Raw genomic sequence first — 23798 nt, forward strand, 5'->3', positions numbered from 1 at the left:
ACACAGCCCTGGGCACGAGCATCCCCATGCCAGCTCTGCTGCTGGCTGGAGCTGCAGGGAAAGGCAGCACATCTGGGGAAGGAGGACAGAGCTCATCCCTTGCTCCATCCAGCCCAGAGCTGGACCTGTTGGTGCCTTGTGAACATGGGCATTTGCCTCATTTTACGCAAAACTTTAAGTTAGCCACAGAAAGGATAAGATGTCCCAGGGTTATGGATCCCTTTCTTCTGACACCTATCCATATGAGAGATCCACCTACCCCTGAGAGCTGGGTGGGAGCTACAGAAGCAGAGGAGAGAGTATATTCCAACACCAGACCAGTACCAAAACAGTCTTTTGGGCATTCATTCTCCCTTCACACCTCCCCAGAGCAGGATCAACCAGGGGGTCTACCAACAGCAAAACCCACCAGAAACACCACCACCACCAGAGCCCCCAGAGTCTTGTAAGACAGAAACACCTCATTGCTGAGGATGGGCCTCAGTGTATCCATCCAGAGTATCAGGCTGCTTATCCTGAGTTACTGACCAAGAGGCAGCTGTTCATAGAATTCATTGAGTTGGAAGGGAACCATCAGGATCATCCACTCCAGCTCCAGGTCCTGCACAGGACACCTCAAGAGTCACACCACATGCCTGAGAGCATTGTCCAAACACTTCTCAAACCCTGTCAGGCTTGGTGCTGTGACCACTTCCCTGAGGAGCCTGTTCCTGTGCCCAGCCATCCTCTGGGTGAAGAAACTTTTTCTAAACATTCCCTGGCTCAGCTTCATGCCATTTCCTTGAGCCCTGTCAATGAGAAAGAAGAGATCAGTGTCTGCCCCTGCTCTTCCCCTCACAGGGAAGTTGTAACTGCAGTGAGGTCTCCCCTCAGTCTCCTCCAGGCTGAACAGTCCAAGTGACCACAGCTGCTCCTCTCATAACTTCCCCTCCAATCCCTTCACCATCCTTGTGGCCTCCTTCAGATGTTCTCTAACAGTTTAATGTCTTTTCGATATTGTGTCACCCAAACCTGCCCCCAGCACTGGAGGTGAGGCTGCCCCAGTGCAGAGCAGAGCAGGACAATCCCCTCCCCCTGCCTGGCTGGTGATGCTGTGCCTGATGCCCCCCAGGACACACTTGGCCTCCTGGCTGCCAGGGCACTGCTGACTCGTGTTCAACCAGGAACCCCAGATCCCTTTCCACAGTGCTGCTCCCCAGATTTTCATTCCCCAGTCTATACACACAACTCCATCCCAAGTGCAGAATCTTGCCCTTGTTGAAAAACATACAGTGGATGATAGCCCATCTCTCTGGTTTGTCAGGGTCTCTCTGGCCTAGGAATGGTCTGAATGCTATCAACATTCAATATCAATGGTGAAATTCAGAAAACAAACAAAATAAAATGAGACTTGGGTTCACTAAGCCCACACCATTTTAAAAGTGAAGTAGAAATTGGATCAGTTTAGATACAAATGGAATACGCTAAGCTCTCACCCATGTACCCAGGCAGAAATCTGTTGAGTTCTGTAACCAAAGTTCATGGAATTGCTCACTTCTTCCACTTAATGCACATCACTCCTCTTCTGTGCTGCATACCAATTGAAACAGCTTTTCTGCAACAAGGACAACAGAATCCACTCTAAAACCAAGCCACAACAGAGTTGCTCTAAGGAATTTTGAAGGTAACTTTGGCAAGAGAAGCTGACTTGCAAGCTGCTGCAAATTCAGGAGTGCTGCAAGCATTAGGAGTTAGCAAATAGCTCACCACTGAGCAAATAAATCAATGCAGGGCTGTTAAAAAAAGTCTGGTCCAAGACATTTCAGGTCTGCTTGTCTTTTTCCTCTACAGCACCTGAATCAGCAAGGGACTTGGCAATTTCTGAAGACTTGTGTACACTCAGTTAAAGTAAAACTCCGGTGATGAGTTTTCCTAACTGGCCAAGAGGGAATATCTCTGAACAATAGCACAGAAATTGCACGGGAGGAGGTAACTCAGCTGGGGGCTCAGAAGCAGGAATACTTATTTCCCAGGTAACTCCCAGAGTTTGCCCTGTCATTCAACAACATCATGAGGTTTTGAACATCCTTCATCAAAGGGGGCTGCAGAGAGGCACAGCCTTTACAGAGCAAAACCAAACCCTTCTGAGGATTTTACCAAATTTGTGAGTTACCATCCTTTGGGTAACACTCCTCATGTTTTTGCTCATAGCCTGCCCTGACTGCAAAGTAAAACAAGCTTACTTAAACTGCAGCTTTGGGCACCTTTTCATTTGAAGTGAGAAAGATGGTTTAAGCAAACACATTTTACTCTGCAGCTGGGGACAGCTAAGTACCTGTGGTCAGTTCCTGCAGCTCAGCTGCCTCAGAATAGCTTTCAGCATGATCACATGAATGTCAAAGCAATCCTAGGAAACTGTGCTTTTGGCAGAAGCTGGGCACCGCATTCTAAAAATTTTTATTTATTTTTTCAACAAAAATAAATCATCTTCATCTTTCCTCCAGAAACACTCTTTTCTTAGGATAGAATTTCAGGCTGTTCATGGGGAGGGATGACAGGAGGTCACATTGATCAGTGTCTATATTTTTTGTAGGAAAGAAAGGTCAATCTGCTACATCCCAGGGTGATGCCAAATATACCACTCCCTTTGTACTTTTGCTTTTATTATCCTATGGCTCTCAATAAGTGTGAGCTATCATTGCATTTTGCCACTACACAAACATGCATTGTTTCTACAGGGACACTTGGAAAATTAAGAGGGATCAACAAAAGTTGCAAATACATACTTCAGTTGAAGTGCATTCAAACCCCATGTAGAGATTCTCATTTCAGATTAAAATGGCTTTAAATTACTGCTTCGTTTTCTGCCAAGAAAGAGCCCTGAGAAATGGCTCTTGCTGTGAAGCACTGTGAAGTTTAAATCAGTTTAGACTGGCTGAAATCGTAGTTTTTATATCCACTTCACACCTGGGCATATTAAAGTGCCCACCACCAGAAAGGGAGGCTCCTGGCCACTGTGGAAGGAAAGTCAGATCTGTTGAGACAACTTTTGCAAATATAACATCCTTCAAAACAACTTTTGCACTTCTTTTTTTTCCTTCCTGGGTAAGTGGAAGATCTCACAACAAAAAAAAAAAAAAAAAAAAAAAAAAAAAAAAAAAAAAAACCAAATCAAAACAAAAGAAAAGAAAACAAACAGGGAAAAAAAAAAAAAAAAAAACAACACCCACAACTAACAAAAAAACCCTCACAAAAGAAAACCAAAAACACCACCACCACGAAGAAGCCAACTTATCTAAGTGACTCTATACACCTATGATGAGGTTTATAGGTTTATAAACCTACTGAGGTCTGCAGAGGGACTAAAAGTTTCAGTAAACCTTCACAGCTGCTGCGCTTCAGGGAGAAAGCAAGCTGAAGGGTAAGGCTTAGAGGGGCAGGCAGCTGCTTTGACCTCAGCCACTTGCAGCATGTCCTACAGGTCCTGCCCTGCTCCCTCATACCCTCAGATGCTACAGGCACAGTTTCAGCTCCCCTCTGGAGAACAGGGCTCTCAAACAAGCCCAGGGGATGAGATCCTAACATTTCTGTATGCTGAACAGCACAAGTTACTGATCTGTGCAAGGTTGCTTACAAAGCACCCAAGTAGGGAAGAGAAAGAGCATCAAAATCAAGTGTCTGCTTTTAGAAATGCACTAAACACACTAAAAATACACTCTGCTAAAGGAGATGGCACAACAGCTAAACCACCAGCTAGGAAAATAATACTCAATTGCTAAAGTGCCTAAATACAAATATACATGATTTAGAGACTCTAATTTGGGTAAAGATAGTTGGGATGGGCCAATTTTCAGGAAGATTCATTAACATTTCAGAGATGGCAGGCACTGCTTTTGCTGCCCAACTTCTCTTCTTGACTCCCCTGCTACCTCTGCCCTCTGTTAACCTCACGTGGGCAACAGGGAATAAGGCAAGGGGATCTCTCTCGACTCTGTCTTGCAACTTTTTTAGGACACAAGAGTGTCACACTAAACAAAGGTACAAAGCAGCAGCCTGAGACCTGGCACTGTGGACTCACGCCTTAATTGACAGCCCACCTGCAGGAAGTGCTCTGGGCCATGCTGCTGGATGCCTCTGGAGCAGCTCCTTGTTTGAAGGCTCTAGGAGAAAAACCTTTCACAGCTTTTTACACCCACAGATCCCTTTTCTGGCAGTGCAATCCATCCCTCTTCATCCTGTGGGCAGCTTGGTCTTGGACAGCACACAAGAGACAGCACTGAAGTTGTTCCTGTCGGGGCACAGCAGGCGCCAGTGGCTCCCTGAAGGACAGGACAGCACAAGGAGCTCAGCTGCGGGGCTGAGCTTGTTAAATGTGCCCAGGGGGAGCTGAGCAGGGCCCTCCAGACCCATCAGTGCCCCAGGGTCCAGCACCTGCTGCTCTCCTCACAGCAAAGCCTCTGCTCCGTGCTGCTGGTGCCAAGTTCTCAGCCCCTCTCCCTGCCTCCGCAGCCTGTCCTGGGGATTGTAGATCTCAGCACAAGAGGGTCTGAGCTGTGTCCAGGTTTTCACTGCTGTTGACTCAAAGGGTTCCCAGATTTACAGCAGCAGGACATGTTACTGGGTGTGTGAATCTGCTGCTCCAGATTCACAAAGCAAGGGTAAATTAAGGACTGGATTCTTGTGCTCTGTCTTTCATAGCTGACAGGTGATCCCAGAAGGGTCATGGTCCCACATTTGAACTCGATAGTTCAGTGTACGGTGTCTTTTGTGTGTCCTGCTCATGCAATACACTGAACACAGACCTGCCAAACAAGATCAGACAGAGCTTAAGTTTGATGTGAAATTACTTAAAATATTATCTACATACTGCAAGAGCTCTGAAAGTGAACAATATTACATACTTTGCTCACTAAGAAAGGCTCCAGGATAGATTTACTGTGCAAGCTCCAATCCAAAGCAATTATTGTGAAGAAAGATTTCCTCTAACTAAAGTGCCATGGATCGTAGCCCTTCACCTCCATCTTTTCGCATATCTTTACAGGAACAAGAAGTTAAAGATATACTTGCTACATCTTGCACAGACTGGAATTCAATTAACATTTTTCTGCAACAAAACTTAGAGAAGCACTTCAGAGCTGCTGCTCACAATGCAGAAGCAACTGAACAAATGATATTCTCATTAGCGCTCTGCCTTTCCCTGCTGTGCAAGCCAAATCCTTGAACACTAAAAGCACCTCAGCATCAGCTGGGTTCACAGACATCCAGAACAATTTTTCAAGCTCCCTGACTTTTATAGACCAGGGGGGAAGGGATTTGGTGTGCTTTAATCCGTTCTATTATATGAACTCAGAAATGGTTTTCACTCTCTAGCACTATAAATTAAACTGGCTGCAGTTATTCTATTCCTGATTATGCTGAAAGTTACTGGCAATAATTTGATGACTATATTTTCTTGTCATTTTTTTTCTTCTTTTCCAAATTAACCTGTGAATTTGGTTTCCATGGTAATAAGTAAATAATGCAATAAAACTGAAGATAGTAGCCAACACATTCACATCTTGATGCCTGAAATTGTGGATGAACAAGTAAAAGCTTCTTTACTTTGTAGGTGAAATTTACTGTATTCAATTCCTAGCTCTTTAGGCTGGAAGAACATGTTGTATGAGAAAATCACATTATTTTGTAGTCCCCTACATTTTTTGTTTAATCTAGAAAACTAGCCACCTTTTCAATGTAAGTGAATTTACCTTTGCAAGTCTTTAGACAAATACCATCCCAACCATTTTAAAGACAGGAAAAACTTAGGTCAAGAATAATTTACAGAAAAGCTTCTTACTTCTGCTGTACAAGCTACTATTAAGTACAACTGAAGACAGAAAAGTATCCATTTTACTACTGTACACATAAAAATATACAAAAGTAGGGAACAAATTCCATCTGCTTGGCTTCCCCTCCTTTCCCCTGACCACTGAGACAATTTGTCTCCTAAACCCTGGTAACAAACAGAAATAAAGTGTGATCACACTGGTGAGGCCACTCCTCAAGTGTTGTATCCAGTTCTGGGTCCCTCACCCCAAGACATTGAGGGGCTGGAGTGTGTTCCGAGAAGGGTAATGGAGCTGGGGAAGGGTCTAGAGAGTTCTATAATGAGCTGCTGAACGAGCTGGGGGGGGCTCAGCCTGGAGAAAAGAAGGCTCAGGAGTGACCTTATACCTCCTGAATGTAACAGAAAGTTACAAAAATCTCCAACTACCTTAAAGGAGTTGTACCTGGCAGAAGCTGGGGCTTGGCCTCTTCTCCTGGGTAACAAGCGACAGGACAAGAGGATATAGCCTCAAGCTGTGCCATGGGAGGCTCAGGTTGGACACCAGGAAGAATTTCTTTATGGAAAGGGTGGTTAAGCATTGGAACAGGCTGCCCAGGGAGGTGGTGGAGCCACCATCTGCTCAAGAAACCACTGGACATTACACTTAGTGCCCTGATTTAGCTGACATGCTGGTGTTCAGCCAAAGGTGGGACTGGATGATCTTGGAGGTCTTTTCTAACATAAATGATTCTGTGATTCTGTGGGACATGTGCACAGACTCGGATTATCTCTGGATGAGTTAGGGAGCACACTGTACATTTTGGAGTGTAATACATCAGCAGCTTCTATAGAGAGTGATGGGGTTCTTGGAGTCCAACTGTGCCTCTAGTTCATGTGAATTAATAAATGTGTCTTTGATGATTTATTTCAATACAAATTACTTGCCAGTGTAAGCACAGCAGAATCCAGCTGCAGGCAGGATACTCAGGACCTTAGCAAATACCAACTTCTAAAAGCTTCAGTAAAACCTACCTGGGATTCCATCAGACTCAAGTGCCCATGTCAGTTATTGTCAATTATTCCATCTATAAGGACACATCAGATACACAGAAGACACTATTCTGACAGCATGACTGCCCTAAAATGATAACTTTAGCATAATGCACTTGACAATGAGAAAAGCAATAATAGCTATTTTGGGGACAAAAGAAAAATACAATGGATCTGATGACTAAGTGTTCGGGTCCCCAATGTAAAAGCAAAGTAGATCCCTGTCGTATTTAACTTGATTCTTTTGAATTAAACACTCCCATTAAAGTTTCCCACAGTAGCTTTAATATTTAATTATGTATTCCACCAAAGAAAAGAACAAAATCTTTGCAAAGGGGTTTTTGGGCTTTTTTTTCTGGATGTGAAATATTTATCAGCATATCTCTTTGGACAAGTATTTTTATCCCCCAGGCAGGGAAAAAAACTTCCACGTTCAAATCAGTTTCAAAACATTTTATTTTACAGCTTGAAAGTTTTCTATACTTCAGCACCTCATGCCGTGACTTTGTTATTTCACTTGTTAATGAATGGTAATTAAATCTCTTTTGGCTGAAAAGGTTGGAGGGCTCCTGCTGTATTACAAAAACAATTTCTGAAAGTTACAAAAATGCCCAAGTGTCTAGAAATTAAAGCATAAAGTTTGCCATGTTTTGAGTCCAAGTTTTAATCGCTTGGAAGGATTTGTGTGGGAGAACAGCATGTCCCAGTGAGTGTGCACAGTCCCCTCAAATTGAACAGACATAATTATGTCACTTTGTATCTACCAGAGTAAACACAATCATGCTCTTAATAATGTACATTGTGGCCACAAACTTCCTTGATCTTCCTAACAACTGTAGCTAACACTGCATAAACCCTATTATACTCTACCTACACAGAGAACTGCTACATATGTACATCTAAGGAAAAACTTGTTAATTTTGCATTTGCTCAGCAGGGCTTGAAACATCAGCCTATTAATTTTTCTTCTTTTCTGTATTCTCATTTCTTTCAGGCGCTTTGAGTCAGAAGATAAATGGAGTGCATGCTTACACCTGAGGTAGATAAAAGAGAAATAACTACATATTAAGGCATTTTGTGGCGTTACAGTGCTAAATAGAGACACAATATTGAAGAAGAAATATCTCCACTATCCATTTACATCCGTGCAGGCATCTGCTGGCATCAAATGGGCAGATTTGGTACATAGATTGTAAAAAGAACTATGTTAATTCCAATATAAAATGTAAAATATATAAATGCAATATAAAATGCAATTCCAGTGTAAAAATGTGTTTTATTATATACAATATACAATTTCTTCCTGAAGGTGATACAGTGATTTCAGTAGATTCTGAATCTCTTAAAATTACAGTTTCTCAAACAAGAAACTGGGAACAGGAATGCAACTAGATGAGTGCATTCCTAGACTGCAATTTTGGGAATGGGTTTGCTTGAAGGAAAGCCCCCTGTGTTGAAGTGAGCTACATCAGTCTTGAGGGGTGGTAATTTTGTCCTCATATCAATGCTGGATTGCTCCTTCTCCCTTTAAATAGAAACAAAGAAACAGAAAATTCATATTTCATTTCATTCATCCTTAGTTTACAAACTAAGGAAATCTGTGTCTTCCAGAGTTTTTTGATGCAACCATGTATCAAGAGATCATTTCAAAAGCGTTGATTAAAGCCTGTTAAGCTAAACCTCCAAGACTAGGTGTCTGTTTGGATCTAATTACAAAACTACTGATGGGGTTTGGAATTATTAAAAATTAGAAATAAATGAGCTTTCTTTCTGCTACTCCCCAAAATGGTCAGAGCACCTCATTAGAGCAAGTACATACATGAGCTCCATGACTTCTGCTTTCTAATCACCATCATGTTCTAGCTGGAATATGCCTGTTTTCAAACAAACAGCTACATTCATCAAAGGCACAATGGGGAGGTTTTTGTCCTTTGTTGAATTTTAATGAATACATAGTGCTATCTGTCTTCACATTTTAACAAAGTTCCAGTGATAATTGCCCTGTCTGTGACATTTGCAGAAAATTAGCAGTGTGCTGTAGGTGCACTGACAGCCTCAGGGAGTTGCTCCATCTGAGAATCCAGAAGGTCTTGACTTTGATGGCCTCAGGAGGAGGGAATGAGTTCCACTCTCACAAAGTTGGAGAGGTAAGCAGAGTACTGCAAAGATGAAGGGCAATATTCCAACCTCACAGCAATATACCTGGATACTTCAGAGAGAGGTCCTGAGATACTTAAGATTAATCAGTGGAGCTTTATGGACTTCTAGTTTATCATAACAGCAGAAGTCTCAAGGCTTTACAAAGAAGGTCAGTACCATCACTTTCTTTCACAGTCACTGAGATTGAGACACAAATGTGAGTGCTTCCACACTTGTACAAAATCTAGCCTTTGTCACATGAGTGTCTTTGCTGAGTCCACACTATGGGAAAACAATTCTGTAATTATTACTTTTCTATTTGCCCCTAAATAACTGTCAGGATAGGTAGAAGTTCAGAGAAAGCATGTCAGATGTCTAGTTATGCACCCTTTTCCAAATTTGACCCATACAGAGGTAGGAGAATAGCCAAAAGATGGCACAGATGAACTTGGCAATGAAAGCCATTTATAACTAGTTTTAATTGTATCAATATAGCCCTAATGGATATGCCAACTGACAGCACTAGAAACTAACATTCAGTATTTAGATGGCTTATCTCACCTCACTATTGGGCTTCCAAGTCTGGGGAGAGAAAATGATCCAGAATCCATGCTCATTTTTTCCTCATGCTCCCATGGAGACAACAAACAGATGTGCTCATCAGTATGGAAACTTCTATGCAACTGAATACTATAATATATTATGCAGAATTATTGTGCAACCAGCCACGTGCAAAAGCTCCCAGTTACTACTGACATCCCTCAGTGCAGTTATTTACATATACAGGACTGCTGGATTAGGTCTCTGGTGTGGATTTAAGCTTCACATTTTCTCACAAATCCTTATCAAGACCAAAATGGGATCCTGGTGCTAGAAGCAACTAGGAAAATAGTGATGCCGAAAGGGTTCAAGGAGCTGAAGTTAAAAATAGGAAAAGATAGAGCAAGAACAGCTAAGACAACTGGGAAATGCAACATTCAGAATCAGAGAGCTGAAAAAGAGGATTTCAAATTCACAACCAAAATCTTAAACAATGAATTTTCATTTTTAACACAAAACAAAGCTAAATTCCTCCTGTCACTATATTCCTTCAGCATTACTTGCAAAGCTGCATTTATTCAGTACCACGATGTTAAATCACAACTCAAAGCTATCTTGTGCAAATCAATAAAAGCTTTAGATGATAACTTTGTGTAAGGTTATCTGAGAGTATTAATTCTCTTTCATACCAGGGTGGTCAATAATGTTGTTAATGCTCTTGTCCTGACAGGATCGTCTTTTTATTAGCAAAACCAGCTACATTTATTTCAGACATGATGTTAACATTAGCCAGCAAGATAGAGAATCAAGTCAGTGGTTTTCTGTCAGCTGGAATTTAGAGATATCTGAGATTGTATGAATCAAATGGCCCTGGCTCTTTGGCCAGCATCCACAGAGCAGGCACTGCCTGTCCAGCCCTGCCTGAGGAAGCAGGGGTGTGGGATGGCTGGATGGCAGGGAAGAGGACTCAGGGAAGAACCTGACTGCACAACAGGTTCTCTCTGTGCAGAAAGCCAGCAATGTGTCTTGCACACCTGGGAGGCTGGAGAAGGAGGGCTGCACAAAGTTGTTTTCCCTTACCAACACAAAGCACAGCAGAAGTTGCAGTTACCCAGGACTGGTATGCCCAGTCATGCCTCTGGGTTCTTCAAAGCAGGATGCAGTCCAACAGGCTTGACTAGGGTACAAAGCAATGAGGGGCAGAGGAGAGCAAAGCCCAGCACCACTCCTCAACTGCCACAAAATGAAAGAGGTGCAAGCCAGGGCTGGCAGCACAGGTCTGGTGCCTGCTGAGGCAGTGGTGGGGGTCACAAGATGATGCCAGCCTGCAGAAGCACCACTAACAGTACCTGAATGTGCTTCCAAAACACAGATGCCACAAAGACACCAATGCTTATCAGACTAGAGTGGCATCAGACTACTACCTGCCCCAGTGGCAGGTATTTATCCTGATCCTATAAACAGTGTATCCAGCACTAAATGACTCTCGATATGAAATTTCTTTCACTGTATAGCATGCCCCCGTTCAGCCACCAACTTACTCAGTATTTTTTATTTTAAAGCAATTATGTCCTTAACAAGTGGAGTTTTTATGTCAGGAATTAATTCTAGGTGAGATATAACAATAAAATGTGGGTGAACTTCTCATTTTATGAAGAGAAAGAGACATGATGCCAGAGTCCAAAATGGAAAAACCAAATGTACTGTGAAGGAGACATTTAGCTGCTGGAAATGGATTATCAGGCCTTATGGTAAACTCACATATGGATCCTAAAGCTCCAGAAAGGCCATTAGCACTGCACAGTTGTTGCTAATTCCAAACATTAAGGTAACATTATGCAATTTGCAGATGGACAAAAGTCACTGTTTATCACTGATTATTTTGCTAATTTAGTCATCAAATCATTTGTTGTTTGAAATTAAGGAAGAATTAATAACGGCAACTTTGAATTATATTCAGCAATAGTAGAGAACCACTGGCTGTAGTGTGTGAGGAAGACACAGGCTGAGGATGGAAATTAGTGGAAAGACAAAAGGCTTTCTGTGCATACAGAAAAACTTGGTAACAGATCACATCATCTGACTGCAGAAATTTAAGAAATCTCTCGTTAAAAGTAATGCCCACCCTCAACAAGTTTTCAGATGAGGAGCTGAATGGAGCAGTTGACTCACCTGAGGGATGGGATACCATCCAGAGGGACCTGGATAAGCTCAAGAAGTGACCCTCGTGTGAGGGTCCACAAGACCAAGTGTGGGGTGCTGCAACTGAGTCAGGGCAAGCCCTGGCAGCAATCCAGGCTGGGGGATGAGCAGATGGAGAGCAGCCCTGCCCAGAAGGATTGGGGGGTGCTGTGGGTGACAGGCTGGACGTGAGCCAGCCATGTGCACTCACACCCCAGAAATCCTGCCGCAATAGGACAAGGGATAAGGGGTTTTAACTAAAGGAGGGTAGATTTAAGAAGGAGATATAAGAAGGCAGATATAAGAAGGAAATTTTCTATTATGAGGGTGGTGAAAGACTGGCCCAAGTTGCCCAGAGAGGTGGGAGATGCCCCATCCCAGAAACATCCAAGGTCAGGCTGGGGCTCTGAGCACCTCATCTGGATGGAGATGTCCCTGCTCATTGCAGGAGGGTTGGACTAGATGGCCTTTAAATGTCCCCTCCAACCCAAACTGTTCTATAATTCTATGCTTTGATGTCAGAGACAAGACAGTAATGTGTGTTCTCTGGGCACAATCTCATTGGTATGAATAATTTAACTGGACTGCAGAACGTGTTCAGCAACATCTCTGATGGATGTTCTTGTCCTGGCCATAGATCATGGTAAATCCAGACCAGACTGAAGGAACATGGAGGATAACATTCAGGAAAATTAGGCAACAAAACTGTATCACCTCAGTCAAATTTGGCCACATTCTGATCCAAAGGGTCTAAACCAAAAATCTAGCTTATGCAGAAAGCTGTGTAGACAAAACTGTTGTTTTCCCATACTTCTTCTGTTGCTCCTTGCGTTTCTGAGACAGATATTTCTTTTTCACTTCCAGAAGCTCATTGTTAAGCCTTTCAATTTCATTTTTGTATTCTTTGCTCTGCATTTCACACATACTCAGTTCTGAGGACAAAGCCTAATAAACAAAACACAAACAGCACAAACAGGAGATGTCGCTTCACTTACACATAAGTGAGTACTTTTACAAACACTTTCTCCTTTTATATTTGATGATGTAAGACATGATCATTTTCTACCACAATTCTTTTTCCCACTTGATGTTTCATTTAATCTCACCTCTGTTCACCTAAAAACATCTTGCAAAATAAAGGCTATGCCATTTAACCATAATACAACATGTAAAATACGCTCCAAGCTTTACGGGAATGGCATTAATGGATACATTAGCTCTTAATTTCTGGGACATAAAGCTGGGCAAAAATCCAAAGTTAAGGTCTTAATAAATCAGGGAATTATTTTATAATAATGGGGTTTATTCACAGGGATGCACTGCTAAGTGGAGTAATTCAGTCCACACAGGCAAAGTAGTACCAGGCACTGCAAATATGAATACAAAGCCACTTATATGTGAATCAGTAAAATTTTAAAAACAGAGGAGCATGCATAGTGCACCTTCTTTCTTTCAAGAAGGTAATAGCTTGACCTGGCACCCCAAAATGGCATGCATGCCAGCATGCTGTGCCTGAAATACAAAGCAGCAATTAACTGCATTAAGGACAAATAAGGACCGTATGGAGAACTTCAAATCACGTTCAGTTTAGCTAAACTCTGGCTTCTATTTTACATTTTCTATATTGTTTTTCTTCTCCATGGAAAGCTAAGATTTGCATAACAGCCTCTTTGTTTCCTAAGGGCCCATCTGCTCCTGCATTTTTTTCCTCGTGGTTAGTATAGACGTGATTATGATGCAGTGAACAGGAGATGATGACTTCAACAGAGAGAGGAGCTACAGAAGTAGATGAACTCCTGGGGAGACTGATCTCTCATGCAGGCAAGAATAGAAGATCAGCTTATTCATAGAATATCATAGAATTCTATCAAAGAATCACTTTTTAATATTATGCTTTTAAAATTTTCTACAAGATTCTTTTGGAAGCAGGAACTCCTCTCTCCAACTGACAAGGGGTTAGAACAGGTTCCTCCTGTCATCTTCACAAAATCTGCAAATCTAAATATACACGTACACATGGCAAGAGAAATAACAGTAACTTAAGACTGGATTCTCAGTATATTCCCACTAGTTTGTTAAAAAAAAATTGCTTTGATTTGCTTCTTAAAGATATTAACAGTTTAAGATAAAGGGAAGGAGAATAAGCTGAATGAAAAGCTGGCAGTGTTCCAGAATGCCCATGTAAAAAACATATTTACAGCATCGTGCTGCTAACTCATCTTGTAATAAGACTTTTCCTCTATTTTAATTAAACAAAGTAGTATAATGTGCAAAAAAAAAGTTTGTTTACTGCTCTGTGTTGTCCCTTGAGGAGATGCAGGGATAACCCTGCTTTCCTGGTCTAACGCACTAGGGCAGGCACACAGCTCACTGAGGATCTCCCTGCAGCCCTTCCCCAGGGACGGTGGGCACCTCTTACTTTGATCTGCTTCATCTTCTCGCGGAGGATGTTCCGGTACTGCTGCAGCTGCTCCCTGGCCTCGGGGCCAGGCTGCCGGGCCAGCACGTGCCTCAGCTCCACGTACAGCTTCTCCTTTTCCTAAGGAAGGGACAAGAGGAGCAGCTCTCATTAAACTGCTACGGCAGCAGCACAGCCTGAGAGGAAATCAACCTCACTGAATATTGCAACTCAGACAGGAAGGTATTTGGAGAAACAAATCTGCCTGGGTGTCAGGCTTTCCTCACTAGCCATAAGGTATTTAAAGTTGTTGTGATAGCAATGGGAGAGCTCATTAAGATAAACATCCAGCTACTTCAAACCATGAATGAAATGCTCTTAAACACCATCACCAGCAAGCACTCTCTACCTCAGCACTTACTGGAAGAGTATCCAGGGCTGGGAAATTAATCACTAGAAACTGTGCATATTGCAATCTTTCTTCTTATGAGTCACATTGCCTTACATTAAGGATCACAGCTTCACCCAACAGGATGTGAGCTGGCTATAGAAATGTCACCAAAGGACTGTACAAAAGAGTTACTTCTTCCAAAGAAAATCCTGCAAAGCACATGTACGCACACACAGATATTTATATATATATAACCTTTCGGTTTAACTGCAGGGGCTCTGGGAAAGGGAAAGAAATTATAAACACCAACAATTATAACTAGCACAATTACCAAGTAATTTTTGTCATGTGTCTCCTTGTCCTTTATGTTGGAACAGTAATACTTGTGGGAGTTGGATATTGCCATGCCTGAAAAGAAACCACACCATGGACCCACTTAGAGCTTTCTGTACTGAAATGCCGCTTTCAGCTGTGTTTTGAGAGTGTACTTGTTTTTAGTCTGAGGAATAAAGCTCTGAAAAAAGCCACCTTCATAGTTTTGCACATTACAATAGTTTTACTATCTACCCTGGAAAACTAAGATCATTAAATAGTATTATTTAGTAAGATCACATCCTTTTCAGGTAAATTGAAAAACTGGAATTAAAAAGGAGACTAGCAGACAAAAGATTTAACTGAGGAAGACAAAAACCCCAAGAAGAAGGTAGGCTAGGTGATTATTTACACTGAATTTGGCAAAGCCCCTTTTAACTGTCTTTTTTATAAGGGCTCTCTACAACTTTTACCACAGAATTCGTCTGTTGATGTGGGAAATGATGCCGTCACATCATCTAAAATTGCTACATTTGGTCTTTCTCAGTGGTTGAGCCAGGGTTTTCAGAAGTGGTTTGCTATTTTGAAGATGTAAAATTTTAGGTGTCCAGTTTTCAAGAGCATAAGGAGTCTGGAGTTTTTAGACCTCATAATTTTCTGAAAACAATGGTCACAAGTTGGGACCTCAAAATGGAATCACTTCAAATCATGCCTTACTTTTGCAAGCATTGTCCTTAAACTCTGCAGATTACTGAGGAAGAATTCCTTATAAATGAAATTGTTCACAGCTTATGTCTGGAAAAATCAAAACCTCCTGAGACTCAGACTGAGGTTTGCATAGCAGCAAATACTAAATTGAGATTTCAGTCTCAATAAGGAGTTATTATTCCACTTCATAGTGGTATTCCCACTACCAGCTTTTCTTTCTGAAGAAGTAAGATTTTACTGCAAGGTAAAAACAACTGCAAAAGAAAAATCCACCTTGTTAAAATCTGGCCAGTCAATATTAACATTTCAACCCTGAACGTATCATATGTTTGTATTTTGTAATAGTGTAATGGTAATTTGGATAAATATGGGGCAACTGATGGAAATTGTTTTCCCATTTTCTTCTCTCCCTACCCTCTACAACAGCCAACCAAGCTCTTCAAACACTGTGCAATGGTGTGTATAATAACCTCATTTAGAGACAAAGCATGCAATCCTATTGTAAGGAGAATCTATTTTACACAGCAGAGACTCGTTAGGTGTCCAATATATATTGTATCCATAACCCAAAAGAGGCAGAACCAGATGTCTGGTAATGCATATCTTGTCCTTCCTTGCTGAGCACTGTCCATCTCTTTTACATCTAAGCAATTAATTTGTCACTGGGTTAGAAGCTCCGTATGTCAGCAAAACATTAAAAGAAAACCCTGGATACTTCTTTCCTCCTCAGCAGAGCTTGTATTCACAGGTTGGCATTTTTTTAATTTCTGAAATTTTACCCCAGGATCCAAAAAATAAATCAAAAAGAAATAAATTCATTTCAATTAATTTAAAAACACCAACCACAAGAGTAAATCTACGTGAGTCACAAGGTACATTGGCAGGTGCTTGCATCTCTACACATAAGAAATCAGAAATGACTAAGAAAAAAATATCAGCACAAATTCATAAAGAAAAACTTTGTTTTCTGTAATAGATTAGGTCAATCCATTATGACTGGATTTCTTTGGCTCGTCCCAAACTGCTTCCCCTCACATTTCCCTCCATCCTCACACCAGGCTGCCATCACAGCACACATCTTACTACAGTTGTGAGGTTTTGAGATCAAGGAACTTAGAGTCACAAAACACACTGGGAGGCACAACTCTTCTTCTTGAGGTGAAGGAAGAGCCATCAAATCTCTGTAAATCCATGCTGTTAAGCCTCCACTGGTAAGAGTAATGTACCTGTGATCAGATCAGGTCTAGGCCAGTACAAAAGCTTTTTTATGGGAACCTTCCACCATGGAATTCCCATGGAATTCAGCAGATGTTTGACTGTAGGACTGAGCCCATAACATCAACAAACTTCACTGGTCTATGACACAAACTAAGCCAAGATGATGGTGGAGAGATGATGGCACATTCATTTTGTGTATGTAGGGCATGCTGGGACACTCAGACTGAGGACTACAGTTAAATTTCAGGCATTCCAAAGAGAATTTCAGAACCTCTGTGAATAACGGCTATAAAAATTCTGCAAATAAAATGGCATCTTATTTTTAGAATAGCCCTTCCTGCCTTTGATTTGTTTCCCAGGGGATCTCTGAGGAGCTCACAGATTTGTCTGTAGGCCCAGCCATGACAGTAATTTTCTTCATCCCTAAGTCTCTCACCCATTAATTTGGAGAGGGAGGGTAGGGAAGTAAGTGGTTCTTTCCCCTAAATTTAACTAGGTGCTGTCTCAGCCATATTCTGGTGTTCTCCTGGCCTGCTCGCTCTACAGCAAATTGAGAAAAAATGGTTTTCTTCTGCAGAAGACTGGCTAGCATTTGGCAAACTTCAGTTGATTGTCCAGAATCAGGTGGTCACGACTTGGCTCCATCTTCAGCAAGAAGAATCACTTTTGCCAGCCAAATCCTACTTCAAAAGAAGATATTGCTGCTGACCAGCACAGCACCATTTGCTTTTCCATGTGAGAAGGACCATCAGTTCCATCAGACACATTCCCAAAGTGACAGCAAGGCATTCACAGACATTGACAGGGAGTGGGAAGCATTCACCAGTCCCAGGCTGGAATAGAGCTCTAGAGATGTGACCCCATTTTGTGTCATCCTGTCCCTCACCATGACACCAGGAAATAGCACATCTTATTAGTTACCCCAGGGTTCTATCCTGAACCAGAGATGATGGATGACCATACATTTAATGAAGATGATTTCACAGCAGATATAGGCCCTGCAGTCCCAGATTCTTCATTTTTATCAGTTCTTTCCACATAGATAATTCAACAAATTTACCTGACATATCAGCACCCCAAGAGCCTTCTCCACCAGACCTGCAAAAATCCTATCATGCACCAAAAGCTTTCTATCACATGAACTACTAAAGAAAAAATCAATAAAAACCCAAAATAAAACAAAAACAATACAAACAAACAAACCAACCACACACACAAAAAAAAAAAAAACCACACACACAAAAATGTTCAAAAGACTTTGCATCACTGTAAATTTAACTTATGCCAGTTCCTGTCTCCAGCAACTGAGCTAAAGAAAAAACTCAAGAAGATAAAGATGTAGTGCAAAAGTGTACAATATAGTGTATAGCAGCAGTCCCTAAAACATTCAACCTAAATAAAAAAATCTTATTTTAATTAGTAAGGTGGAGAAGGCAATATAGTAACCATGCAAGCACTCCATAGTTCCTCATGGCTGTGGTGGGGATAACAAGTCAGTCAACGTGCCATGGGGGGTTTCTTGTTTATTGGCACTATAACCAAAATGTCAGGGCTGTGCTGAACTCCAGAGGCATTTTGTTTACGATGCCATGCAGCAGCAGAGCATCCTTAAGGGTAGTGATTCCTCTTCATAAGTGTTAAACAGGACACAGAAATCTGGATTAAATACATACACAGCCATACATATCTAGTCATAGTCATTTTTGCTGTATAAGCTCTACATTTACTTGTTGTGTATACCTAGCAGTAGCTGTTGGCTCAGGACATCTATCTTTAAAAGTTTTATGAGGTAAAGAAAAAAATTAGCATATGGTGACTTTCAGAAATTTTATAATAACAGAAGGAAGTTGCCTCCAGCACTATGAGAAATGTGCAGTATAAACTTTCTCTGTAAACAGTTTCCAAAAGCTCCTGCTCTTTCCTGTCTATTCCACATCCATCAGCAAACACCCTTGCAAGGATGCAATTCCCTAGAACAGCTCCTGTTTTCATTATCACCTAGACACTTCTTAATCTCTCACATGTGTGAGGTTTGTTATTGGATAAATTAATTACGTTTGAAAGAGGACACTGAGGCCCTTTCACAGTGAGGCAACACTAACACTGTGTTAGATGTTTTGGGTTTTCCTGCGAAAACCACCAGCTTGAAGGAAAGGCTGGGATAGTCTCATCTTTGGTGAAATCTGCACCACTCACACTTGTAACTCATTTCTCCAGTTGATAATAATGCTTCTCAGTGTTTCCTTGGCACAGAGCAAACTGCACCAAATCGACTGGCATTTTCAAAAGGGCTTAATGAGAGAGGAAAGAAACCTTGGAGCACCTTGTAAGGTCTTCACCCTTGGCTTTTTGCAACAGCAAGAGCTGAATGCTGCAGTATCACCATCTTCCACAAACAACAAAGTATGAACATTTCCACCTGGAGTGCAGCTGCAACTTATTTTTATTATTATTGCTAGAAACTGTTACTATCAGATCTTCCCTAATAAGGGTGTAGGAAAACAGCATTTTTTCCAATGAACAAATAAATACATATACTCCTTTCAACTTCTGAACTCTAAGACACAAGGTTAAGAATCTATCCAAAGAAAATGGCATGGATGTGTCTTGCTGAATTAACAGCTACAGTACCTTTTTTACTATTGACATTACACAAGAGTTTATAAAATCATTAATCAGAGTAGCTCATTTAATCACAGTGTTTCTACTTTATATTGCAGAAGATTATCAATTATCTCCTATTCTATATGTGTGAGCAGAAATACACACACATACACCCATGAAAGTGAGCTGTTCCTTGAAGGTGAGAATTACCCCTGACATTATGTGGATTGATGTAAATATTCCAACTATTTTCACAGTGCCTGCAGCTTGACAGCTGGGATGAAGAGAGCTCTAAACAAACCTTTGTTTTGCATTCTAGTAGCAATTTGTCTTAAAGTGACCTGGAGGAGATCGGAGGTTGATACAAATCTTATCAACAAGGTTTCTAAATATTCTAAGTGAATAAGTCTAAGTGAATTCTAAGTGAATTCTAAGTGAACCTTTTACTGTATCATAATTGCATTATGCAGGGTTCTAAGAAAAAAAGAAAACCAAGTCTCTTCTTCAGATCTAGAGTATTTGACTTAAAAACCTCTGTATTTTAATGTCAGTGTAATGGCATGTATTTCAGCTATTCAATAGCCATTTAGATTTTTAAAATTATAGATGAATCAAAGAATTATCACAGCTCTGTTGATAATTATTAGCTGTTCCTGCAGGTGACAGCTTAGGGTGAGGATTCCCAGTACACCTAGCTTCTCTTCTCACTTCAGACTGATCTGACAGATGACCTCAAAGGGTCAGAGAGATTGCAGAGCTCCTTCTAGAAATATCTATTTTTAAGTTAGGCACCTACATCACTTTAGTTACCTGCTTGACTTAGATCTTTAGATTTCCCTGAAAGATGAGAGCACTTTGCTTCAAGTCCTTTGGTGTTCTGGAATTGCTACCTCTGAACAGCTGTCTCAAAGTCAAGCCACCACTTAAATCTACAATCCCTGTCTAACAAGGCAGAAAAGCCTACATACATCTTTTTGACAGGACAGCAGAGTTCCCCTGCATATATCAAGTACCTCAGGGAAGAAAGACTAGTCTCCTGTTACACTTTGGAACCTATTAAGAAATAACAGTACATCTAAGAAATACACACAGCAATTCTGAAATCATGAATGTTTTAATGCATGGCTTCTTTCAAACTCACTGTAATTAGAGCTGAACCTCTGCTATTGTTCAAGAGTTCTGTTTCAGCTCCCCTTGCCTGCTTCTTAAAATTCAAAGAAACAGAAACAGGACTAAAAGAAGGGGAAAGACAGTGAATCCTAATGTCCATGTAAAGACAACTGCTGTGCTCAAGTGTCCCATCCCCTGTTTAAGATTACAGCTGTATCTGCTTAGACAGGCATGGGAAGCCTTGAGCTCTGAGCCTCCAAGAGGTGCAGACTTGGCTGACTGATGCACCCTCCTTGGCACAGACTCTCCCTACTGAGGTTCATGGCTCCTGTGCCCTCAGCAGCACATTTCTGGATGTCTCAAGAGAAAAATGGAGAAATGGGGTTCTTTCTACACCTGATTGTGTCCTCCTATGTACCATTTCAAGCCAGCCTTCTAAAAAAACCCAACTAGCCACAGTGACTCTGCCTGCCTTTCTCTAACAGCTGCAAAACAGCTGCAGCATCTTTCTGCCTGTGTTCCCTCAACAACAGCACCATTCACAGTAAGAATGAAAATAAGAGAACTGGAATAAAACCAAATTAGTCTGTCCCTATGGAATTACTTTTTTTTTTTTTTTTTTGGGGGGGGGGGTGTTACTGTTGTTACAACTGTCAGACAAGAGCATAATCCATCACTGACTGGGATGCTGTAGTTTGTCCATATCTTGCTGCTGAGGGAAGAGCAGAACAGCCCTTATCTTAACACAAGAACACCTGCCAAAGGGTGAATACTAAAGATGTACCTCTAGCTCTGGGCCACCCTTTAGAATATGGGCTTGTGAATGTATTGCTACACTGCTGCTGCACTCCTGCAGTATTTCAGCTTCTCTGGCAGATTCTGGATGGCTGACAGTCAGTATCGGATTGCTACAGCACTGCAAAGTCTGTGCGCTGCAATGTATTCAGTCAGCACAGCAAGTCATTTATTTTCCCTTAACAAGATAACTGGTTGATTAATATACTTTACCCTGGGGTGCACAGCAGATTTATTTCCTTCTCAGATACATGCTGAACACAGGAATGAGGAGTAAACAAGGTTGTTTTCAGTTGTTATTTACTGGAACAATTCCTGAACTTTTTACCCAAGCTTTTTTCTAGCAAACTAATGTTGAAGTTAAGGGCAATTCTGACTAAGAACTTTAGGATTGGGTCATTTTACAAAATATTTTCAGTCTAATGATACAAGGTATCCACACTCAGGATTCTGGGTTCAAACCAAATATAACGTATTTGAATGAAACACTGGTGATCACTGTTTCTGTTTTGCTGATGCAAATTACAGATGACAGTGCTGTGTCTTAGGTTCTTATATGGTATCCTTGTTTCTGTATCTGAATGGTATTAAATCTTTATTGTACACATGCTGAAGAACTGCTTCCAGCCAGGGCAGTGATCCTCTTCTCATTCTACAAGAGTTCTGGACACAAAGAGTTGTAATGTGAATTGCCAAAGTTCACTAAAACTCCTTGAAGACACACAGGAATGAAACTCAGTCTCCCCGTCCCCCAGGACCACCATGCTGGTGGCTGTGTCAATACTCCTGCTCCTTGCATTTCAGAAATAGCAGGCCTGGACTACAGCAGGAGGTTACAAATGTAGGAGAAAACTCACAATAAGCCACAGTGCACTTGAAGACAACAACCTCTTCGGGCATGCTAAACTTCATGAACTGGGAGTACATGTATTAGAATGCAGGACACAAAACTGTGCTTGATACTCATCTATGAAGGATAGTATTTGTGTAACTAAAACAATCTTGTGTGATGAGGAGGGATGACATCTGATGACCCACCAGAGTTCTCTTTTCAAGCTCAAACTCAAGTAAATATATCAATTATTTTAAAAAACTTGTAAGATAGATTCAGCATTCATGTATACTTGCCACCTATAAACCCTAAAGGATTTTAACTCTGCCTGCAACTTCCTCAGCTTTGTAAATAACAACTGAATATTTCTGACCAAAACATCATTAGATGAACAAAAAATGGTGCAGAACCCCAGAAGTTATTTTCTCAAATAAACTTGCACCTTGCTTCTGTCCAGAACTATTTATCATGGGAAATCTGTTTTATTTATGAGGGTGGGGTAGTTTCACAGAGAGTCAATAAAAATTATCTCTTCCACTAAGAAAACTGTTCACCAAAAGTATTTTGTTTGCTCACTAGGTAATCTGCTTTGCTTCCCATTTCTCAGTGCCAGAAATATTTGCACTATTTTTTATTGGAAAATTATTTTTTCACCCTAAAGAGCAGCAAATTATCTCCACCTGGTGACATTAAAGTGATCAGCATACTTCCTATCCATTTTTTTTCAAAACACTGTTTAAACAAACATACCAAAAAAAAAGGCTATTTTTCTGGGAAGACTTTATTCTCTTCCACTTGAATTGCAACATACGTGGGAGGAGGGAAAGAATCTAAATGTCACTGTGTTTTTAAGAGCAGTTTATCATGCTGTAAATTTCTATAGCATAGAGCATCTTCTAATTCTAGATGGACTGAGATTAGAAGGTCTAAAATAAACTAATGCACCAAGAAGTGTATTGGAGATATGCAGAAATACAAAATCAACTCCTTTCTGAGGAGAGCTAGGGCAAGAACTGAACATTCCTCAGATATCTATTGAATTATTAAAGCTTACACAAAACTTTCAGGTAGATATGTAGACCCTCAAGAGACCTTCACATAGGTGAGTCATACCTTGAATGTTTTTGAGATATGATTCCTTACTACATCATCACAGGATTGCATACGAGCCTTGGTAAATTGCACCAAGATTTAACACAATTATCCTACAATTGGCTTACTGTGAGTGGTTCTGCCCTACTCACTGAACCCTGTTTGCTACACAATTAATTTTTTAAAAATTAAATAATTAAATTAATTGGGAAAAAATTATCAGTGTCAGAACAAAAGACACTAGAGATATTCTAATTGCATGGAAAAATCATTGTGCCAGGCATAGAATCACCGAAAGACATTAGTCCTTCAATTTAAAACCAATATTAAATACAAACCATCTCCACTTCAAGTCAAAGCTAAAATCCTCACTCAAAGTCCTAGTTTAGCAATGAACCTTTCAAACACAACAAAAGGAAAAAAAAAGAATGGCACAAGAAGGAAAGAATCTAAGAGTAGTTCTAAAGGGTGACGATGCATTAGTACCTCCATATGTCACTGCATTGGAGATCCCAATTCAAATAAGTTTCAAGGTATTGGACTGAAATTATTTGGATGGCACTAATTCTGTAGACTGTTATGCATCATAATATTGAGCTGGTAATGAGATATTTTTTATCTATCACAAGTTAGAATTGGGTTG

General features: G+C 40.9%; 1 protein-coding gene across 5 annotated transcripts in view; it reads right to left on the reverse strand.

Annotated features, from left to right (window-relative positions):
- Positions 1-7273: 7273 nt before the first annotated feature.
- Positions 7274-23798, reverse strand: part of CFAP58 (cilia and flagella associated protein 58) — a 56875-nt gene continuing 40350 nt past the window's right edge. Inside the window, exons 16-19 of one of the 5 annotated variants that reach the window (XR_008438211.1) lie at positions 14115-14234; positions 12507-12640; positions 9536-9603; positions 8272-8360 (exon numbers count right to left, since the gene is read on the reverse strand). Coding sequence is in view for 1 of the 5 variants with exons in the window: in XM_053984311.1 (XP_053840286.1) it covers positions 8240-8360; positions 12507-12640; positions 14115-14234 (375 nt within the window). In the remaining 4 variants the exon portion in view is untranslated. Of the gene's footprint in view, positions 8361-9535; positions 9604-12409; positions 12641-14114; positions 14235-23798 lie in introns of those variants that run through there. The other 4 variants (XR_008438210.1, XM_053984311.1, XR_008438209.1 and 1 more) reach the window with 4 other exon arrangements.

The sequence above is a fragment of the Vidua macroura genome, chromosome 8 (assembly GCF_024509145.1).
Source record: "Vidua macroura isolate BioBank_ID:100142 chromosome 8, ASM2450914v1, whole genome shotgun sequence".
NCBI lineage: Eukaryota > Metazoa > Chordata > Aves > Passeriformes > Viduidae > Vidua > Vidua macroura.